At 41.1% G+C, this 8,569-nt stretch overlaps 1 protein-coding gene across 1 annotated transcript in view; it reads left to right on the top strand.

The window, feature by feature from the left end:
* Nucleotides 1-2,966: 2,966 nt before the first annotated feature.
* Nucleotides 2,967-8,569, top strand: part of LOC308095715 (delta-type opioid receptor-like) — a gene marked incomplete at its 3' end in the record, with an annotated part of 36,806 nt that continues 31,203 nt past the window's right edge. The window contains 1 exon segment of the mRNA XM_080442754.1: nucleotides 2,967-3,049. Within this exon segment, the coding sequence (XP_080298880.1) occupies nucleotides 3,033-3,049 (17 nt within the window). The 5' untranslated portion in view covers nucleotides 2,967-3,032.

The following is an 8,569-nucleotide window of genomic DNA, read 5'->3' as shown; positions in this document are numbered from 1 at the left end:
ACACAAATGTCATCTTCTGAGGGATTGGATATTGTGAATAAATCCAAAAGACTGGTCAATTTCCTTGTAATCTTCTATTCCTGTTTATCGACAATTACAGTGAACTACATTCACGAAAACCCTCTATTTTCTGGTCATATTCGGTTCATGAGCCTGCCTTGTGCATCTCTATTATCTGTTTGTCCCCCACCTAAACACACACTGTTAATTGTGGCTGTGTTGCTTGTTGCCAGGAGAGTTCATTATCTCTCTTTCTCTCTCTCTCTCTCTCTCTCTCTCTCTCTCTCTCACACACACACACACACACACACACACACACACACACACACACACACACACACACACACACACACACACACACACACACACACACACACACACACACACACACACACCTGCCAACACTCCATATTTCTCCTGCTGTAATTTCTCAGTGATACAAAATAAAAGAGCATGATTGATTGGCACTTGTGCACCAGGGCCCCTGGACCTGCTCACAGAGGGCCAGCCTTGCTGTCATCAACAGATTGTTGCAGCAGGAGGCAGACGAGGTAGATGGCAGGGGGGCGACATACAGCAGCTCTTGGGGTCTCACCATCCCCAGTAGGTTCATGGCTCAGTGGGGGCGGGGCCACTATGAGGTCACTAAGACCCTGCCATAACTTTGGACCCACTTTTATTGTCCAATCTGCACACAAGATGGAGCTGCATGTCCATGGCAGCTGTAATGCATAAAAAAGACCCTCCTGGAGTTCACTAAGGGGACCACTGACTACATCATATCGAGTGTTTTACAAAGTGAAAAGAAGCATACATGGTTCCAGATCAGAGTGCTGTTACAATGACAGCAACACAGGTGGAGGAGATGACCCTTGGGTCAGTTATCATTTAGGAGCCCCCACCCCACCAGAAAGCCCACTACCCACAATGGGTATTCAACCGGTCAAGAGGCATTTTAGTAGACATTTTATACAGGAATTTCATACATCAATTCTGTCTTTGATTTATGAAATCATGAAAAGCATTTTTAGATAAAAAGCATAAGACCAGTTGCTGCCTAAAACAGTTAGTATGATCAACATATTAGCCTATCAACATAAACAATATGAATACCGTTTATCTCCATATTTCAAATGTGTATGTTTTTTTGTGAATGAACGCCATACTTCATCATACAATGTGTCGCACAACAGTAGTGAAAATAGCTGATCTACAAGCTCATGCGATGCAACGCATTGTGAGCTTATGTACAGTAGATTAGCTATTTTCACAATTTGTTTATGTTTTTATAATTAGGAACCGTTTTGGACATACAAGGTTTCCACCCGACAGCAACGATATAATAGTCCCTTCTATAACTTCTGGAAGGAGCTATAACTGTGCTATTATTTGGCTCTATTATAACTCCTGGTGGTCAGAGGGCCCTCTAGGAAGGCCAGGGGGCCCTGCTAATGTCAGCGTGTTTTAATCCCATCAGTCATTACAATTATAATGACTGACAAGGGAAAATTGTCAGATGAATAATACATAAATAATAATAAGAGATGAGGGGCTTTGTGCACTATATGTGAGACTTAAGCCCCCAGCTGGGGTTCTCAGTGTGAGAAATGAGGGCCGTGGAGTGAGAATTCCATCAAGGCCATTTGTGTTCGTCACACGCTCAGTGCACAAGAGCTGTGCACGCTCAGCGCACGAGAGCTGTGCATGCTCAGTGCACAAGAGCTGTGCACGCTCAGCGCACGAGAGCTGTGCGAGCTCAGCGCACAACTGAAAGCTAATGAAATGCCATGAGAAATGTTTGCTCAATTACATTCTAATTGCACAAAAGGGACTTAAGAGTTTGAGCAAGAACTATACAGACCTATAGGTTCTTAGCAATGTGAGTACTTTTACTCACATACTGTGTATCAATCTTAAGCCAATGCTTCACTTGCCACTGGTTATGTGGGGTGGGGGTGGGGGTGGGGGGTACTGGTGTATTTTAATTGCTTAATGCCTCTTCCTGATTCATTGAAGGATCCAGGTAGTATATCACTTAGCATTGTATTTCCCATTGGTTATAACAGAACCATCAGATAGTGTTGATGAGCATGTGCAGCTCGCCCCACATCGATCAGCATTGTCCTTCCAGGAGAGCAGGGTGTAATTATTATCTCCCTGGACTTCTGACTGCATCCATGATCAATCCAGCCTAAAGATGGACACTGTTGGACACTGTGTGCCTCCAGTGCGTGAGGCTGGAGACCAATGCACATGGCCATGGAGCAGACTGTTAAGCATCTCAAAGCTAGATGTATAATCCACAGTACTATGGTGTTGTTTGCAGAACAGACCTGCTAATAACGCTTTGCATCATGATTTGTTGTTAGCTTGTAGATCTGTTCTTTTTTGGAACATTATAGTATAAATGAAGCTGATATTTAGCAGATAGCTTAAAACAAAAGTCCTTTGAAAAATAGTGGTTCTTGGAGAGGCAGAGAGCATGATCACATGAACCTCGTGCACAGACAGCTGCTGCTATTAGGATACGTCAAAGGTCCTGAGATACATTTACGAATAAGACAAAATGACTGAGAGCCCACTACTCTGAAATCTGACAGCTTCTGTGCAAATTCTTTATGTATTTGTGCTTGTTGTTGGAAGTGTCGGGGCGCACCACAGCACCACAGTTCACTGGACAGGGACAGGTTTCAGCACCAAAGAGCGCTGGACAGCGACATGTTTCAGCACCACATGTGCTGGACAGCGACGGGTTTCAGCACCACAGAGAGCTGGACAGCGACATGGAGACGGAGCTGTTCTCCTCTACAGCACCCAGGGGTGCTGATCTGTCTGACCTGTACTCTGTAATCCCCTTCAATGTCTCCTTCCTCCCGGACGAGGACCTGGGCTTCATGAGCAACAGGCAGAACTACACAGAGCAACAACAGAGTAGTCCCGTCCAGAGCTCTGGGGGCATTATTATAGCCATCTGCATCACGGCTCTCTACTCCGTTATCTGCGTGGTGGGACTGCTGGGAAATGTTGTAGTCATGTACGGAGTGGTGAGGTGAGTTTATTAAAACCATTACTCAATGTTTCATTTACCTTTTTATTAAGTCTGTTTAACTTGTTTTGATGTCATACGTTTTCCACCGTTAAAGGAACAGTATATGTTAGCCTAATAGATTTTCTAACTTATTTACATAATTTTGATTTCACTTTCATGAGTAGAGTGCATACGTTATCGGACTGAAGTGTGCGTGTGCGCGTGTGTGCGTGCATGCTTGCTGTTGGCTCTATCTAATATCCCCTCATGAAGAATCCTCCTGTATACACAGTCGTTTATAATAATCTGCGCTGAAATCAAGTGAACGTTTTATGTGAAACATTCACGGTTCATCAGACATATTATCTATCATTCACATTGACTCAGTGTGGCTGCCTCAGGCAGAAACCTGCCATAATGTCGCTTGGCGACAAGATCTGTTCTTGGCGAAGGACTTCGTCTTTGAGCTTATCCCCTTACGTCCTGGAATTCAGTCGAGTGTCCTAGTTTTATCTGGAATGGATTTTATGAGAACACATGTTACGTTCCACTATGGTTGCTAATTATGGTAATTATGTTACGAAACCCTTTAGGGTCTAGGGATGGGTTTGCAACACAATGATGGTAAACAGGTTGTTGAGCATAGGAAGGGCATAGAGAATGTTCTGGTCAATGCGTTGTCGTGTGCATAAGTGTACGTTTTTTTTTGTTTTTTTTTTGGTAAGCTTATAGAACAGAACAAACTTAGCGTAAGTTCGTTCTTGTTGGTGGTCGTGTTACGTTCCACTATGGTTGCTACTGTGGTTTTGTCCTGTCTATCTCTCCCCTCTGTCACTCACTACAGGTCTGAAGTCACCAACCCATCAGCTGTCAATCAAACTGTTACCTGGCCCCACCTTCATCCAATCACCACCATCTGCCTCTGTCGATAGCTTTAAAGCACAGCTCAAGACCTATTACTTCACTCTTGCTTTTAGCTGATTCTTTGGTTGATTTTTAATTCCTCACTGTATTCCCTATTTTAATGTTGTTTTATGCCTTTGCTTTTGCCTTTGCTTTTATTTTATTTTATTTTATCTTTGTTTGCTTTATTGTTAAATTGGTTCTAACTGTAATTGTATTCTTGCTCTGTAAAGCACTTTGAGCTGCATTTCATGTCATGAAAGGTGCTATACAAATAAAGTTTATTATTATTATTATCTGCTGCCTATAAAAGGCTGGGTTCCACCTCAGCTCACTCTCTCACCAACATTTCACCTGAATGCATCTACATTCCCAAAGCTAACCTTAGCAGCTCAGAAAGTGTTCTACAGTTAACCTGCTTTGTGTATGCTGCTGCCTTGGGACAGGAAAGACAGAGGCCTCTGTACATAGCCATCACGTAGGTAGAACATTGTTAAGCACACTAGGTAAGGGGTGTTTGCCACCTATGTATTTTTGACACTGGTCATTGTTAGAGTAGTTAGGTAGGCAGTCTTTTGTTTTGTACTAGTTACAATTTAGTTAGGTAGTTAAACTGTCTTTTGTTCTCTAGCTGTTTTGTTTGTTATTTTGGCCCCTGGTAGTGGCTTACTTTTTTGGTTAATCTTATGCCCTGTGCATATTGAGATGTACATATTGTAAATAACTTGCTTGAAGAGTAAAAGCACACAGCTGCTTTTGCTCAAAACCCTTGTGTGGCCTCCATTATTTGCACTTCCTATGCTCAACAACCTGTTTACCATCATTGTGTTGCAAACCCAACCCTAGACCCTAAAGGGTTTCGTAACAACACATCTAACTAGATTAAAAAAGGTCATACTAGTCAATGGTTACGCCATCAACTACCCCCTTTCGGAACCCTGTATACCTTTTTGTATTTGGGATACCGTCCTACCAAATACAAAAAAAAGGTATACAGGGTTCTGAAAGGGGCTGTGTGTCGTTTGGACATACATTGAATTCATCTTCAACATTTCTTGTTTACAGCAGGCATTTGACAGCAGCAGGTAGACACAGCTGAAGGTAATTATGTTAGCTGTGGCCACAGCTAACATTGCGTGCGTGCGTGCGTGCGTGCGTGCGTGCGTGCGTGCGTGCGTGCGTGCGTGCGTGCGTGCGTGTGACCGGATGAATGCATTACTCCTGGCAACACACAAGACAGTCACAATTAACATCATTACCTTCAACTGTGACACCTGTTTGTCTGGGAAAATGTCTGATGGTGAACATGGTCTTGGTGAAGCACTGTGACATCAGTTTGGACGTCATTTATTACAGATAGACATTTATTCAGAAGAGTGACGTACAGTCTCAGCCCCCTTAAACGTAACATGTAGAATACAGTAAAAAATTGTAGTAATGAATAATCTACTTCTCCAGCATTATTCTGTCAATTCACAAAAATGGCCTTTTCCTCAAGGTAACAGTACAGTGCAGTAATGCTGTATATGTTCATTTGACTGGAGTTCTACACATTACCTGCCATTTAGTGGTTTCACAGTAAAGTCTTGTTTATACTGTGTGGTATGACGTTGTATAGCTGACATTAAACACAGTAAAGAGTGGTTTATACTGTGTGGTATGACGTTGTATAGCTGACATTAAACACAGTAAAGAGTGGTTTATACTGTGTGGTATGACGTTGTATAGCTGACATTAAACACAGTAAAGAGTGGTTTATACTGTGTGGTATGACGGTTTATAGCTGACATTAAACACAGTAAAGAGTGGTTTATACTGTGTGGTATGACTTTGTATAGCTGACATTAAACACAGTAAAGAAAGAGTGGTTTATACTGTGTGGTATGACGGTTTATAGCTGACATTAAACACAGTAAAGAAAGAGTGGTTTATACTGTGTGGTATGAAGGTGTATAGCTGACATTAAACATGCTGACTTCTCCTCTCACTCCTGTCTGTCTGTCTCTTTCTCTCTCTCAGTCACTTGCTTTTGTTTTGAGTGAGGGAGGGCGTATTAAGGACTTAAACTACTATTTTATACTTTAAATAAATTGCTAAAATAGTTAACTACATACAGTATTGCATTGATCTTGGTAGTGAGCTAGAGGAGACAGAGAGGGGGTAGAAGGGGGAGGGGGATTGGGAGACAGAGAGACAACCCCTACATGGTATGTAAGTAACCTTCTAAGGATGTTAAACTGAGCCACTTTGACAAAACACTCACAGAAAATAACTGCTTGGCAATTATGGAGTGAAAATGGAGGAAATGGAATAAGCAGGTGGACGAGTGGGTTAACATGGTGCTGAATAAACATTGATACACAGAGAGAGAATAATGTCACACACTCCATGGAGGAGTAGAACCAGTGTTGCATTGGTCATTGCACGCGGTAACATTACTCAATGTTTCATTTACCTTTTTATTAAGTCTGTTTAACTTGTTTTGATGTCATACGTTTTCCACTGTTAAAGGAACAGTATATGTTAATTGATATCCATGCATTTTCTAACTTATTTACATGATTTTGATTTCACTTTCATGAGTAGAGTGCATACGTTATGAGCGTGTGCGTACGTGTGCGTGCGTGTGCGTGCGCGTGTGTGTGCGTACGTGCGTGCTTGCTGTTGGCTCTATATAATATCCCCTCATGAAGCATCCTCCGGTATACACAATCGTTTATAATAATCTGCGCTGAAATTTTTGTGTGAAACATTCACGGTTCATCAGACATATTATCTATCATTCACATTGACTCAGCGTGGCTGCCTCAGGCAGAACCCTGCCATAATGTCGCTTGGCGACAAGATCTGTTCTTGGCGAAGGACTTCGTCTTTGAGCTTATCCCCTTACGTCCTGGAATTCAGTCGAGTGTCCTAGTTTTATCTGGAATGGATTTTATGAGAACACATCTAACTAGATTAAAAAAGGTCATACTAGTCAATGGTTACGCCATCAACTACCCCCTTTCGGAACCCTGTATACCTTTTTGTATTTGGGATACCGTCCTCCCAAATACAAAAAAAAGTATAAAGGGTTCTGAAAGGCCGTCTGAGTTATGTCACGATAGACACACAATTGAAAATCATAAATTCCCTGAAAGTCATATTGTGACTTTTTTGACCCCCCTTCAAGGCACATAAGTAAGAATTAATCATATGAATCACCTTTACATGTCCAGTAAGAATTAATCATATGAACAAGTAAGACGCGCGAACGCGGGAGGCGACGCAAAAAATACAAATAATAATGAAAAAAAGTATTAAAGAAAAAGTAACCAATAATTTTTTTTTTAAAAAAAGCAAAACATTTCTGCGTTAAAAGGAGCATCTTAGAAAAATACAAATTCCCCCCAAAAAAACTTTTGAATGTTTTTGAACAATTCAACAAAGTGTTTGAAGTGCCTGTTTCACCCACTCATCACCTTTACATGTTCAGTAATAATTACAGTATGGATGTTCTAAATCATATGGTGACTCTCGCGCATAATGGAGTGGGGATTGGGCTCAAAACATTACAAGCAGTTGCCAGTAGACATTGTTGTGTGTGTGTGTGTGTGTGTGTGTGTGTGTGTGTGTGTGTGTGTGTGTGTGTGTGTGTGTGTGTGTGTGTGTGTGTGTGTGTGTGTGTGATTGTGTGCGTGCTTGTGTGTATGTGTTTGTGTGTGTATTCCAGGGAATATGTCAGTTTATGTAGCATTACATGTTTATTACCAATGAAAACACTGACATGAACATTGCATTGTTGTGGATTATGAGGAACCAACCGTGTTGAAGAGAGACAACCAAAGATATAAGGAATAAAGTAAAACTCCAAGGCACTCAGTCTGTATTCCGTTTTAAAAAGTCTTTATTCTTTTGGTTTAGCCAATCCAGTATTGGCAGCAACGGATATGATCAGATTATTGAGTTTAAGCCATTCATTCCAATCATTCTTGTTTGTCTCTCTAATGTTAAATGACATAAGGAGTTTCCTCATAATCCTAGTTAGTTTAGCATAAAATCACATCTGATGAGCTTCCAGCCACATTGCATTAGTAGCAGACTGAATGACAAACCAGCTGAGACTGATAGATTAGACTATAATCCATTCTGCTTCATTGCAGCAATCAGGGGAACGATCACTTTCTCTCTTTGGTCGCTAAGAAACTGATCAAGATTTAGCACAGTAAGCCAGCGTATTCCTCCATCTGTTTAATAATTGAAGTCACAGTATATGTCAGGGTGCGAGTTCAGAGATCCCAAAAGCAGTACGACACAATTCAATGTCCGGTCAAATATTCAGAAAAACAAATAATGCACATCCTCCTTTGGTGCTGAGCTTTAGAACAGTGATAATGAAACAAAGATAGGGCTCGCAACTCATTTTCTGCCAAAAATTGTGTGAGATTACCAACAAATGTTCCTTTATTTTATTGGCATTAAAGATTGAAGAGCTAACAACTCAATTAACATATATACGTGCCTCAATACAAGATAATATGAAAATCATTGAGAACCTAGATATCCAGGTCATAACTGGAAAAAAAATAAAAAAAATAAAAGCAAGGAAAGTGTTGAAATTTCAAAGAGATGCAAACGACTATGAAAAAAATGAAGTTT

Source organism: Gymnoscopelus braueri (assembly GCF_963280865.1).
Source record: "Gymnoscopelus braueri genome assembly, chromosome: 11".
Lineage (NCBI taxonomy): Eukaryota > Metazoa > Chordata > Actinopteri > Myctophiformes > Myctophidae > Gymnoscopelus > Gymnoscopelus braueri.
The sequence above is the reverse complement of the archived record's forward strand: the minus strand, read 5'-3'. Positions and strand labels throughout refer to the sequence as shown.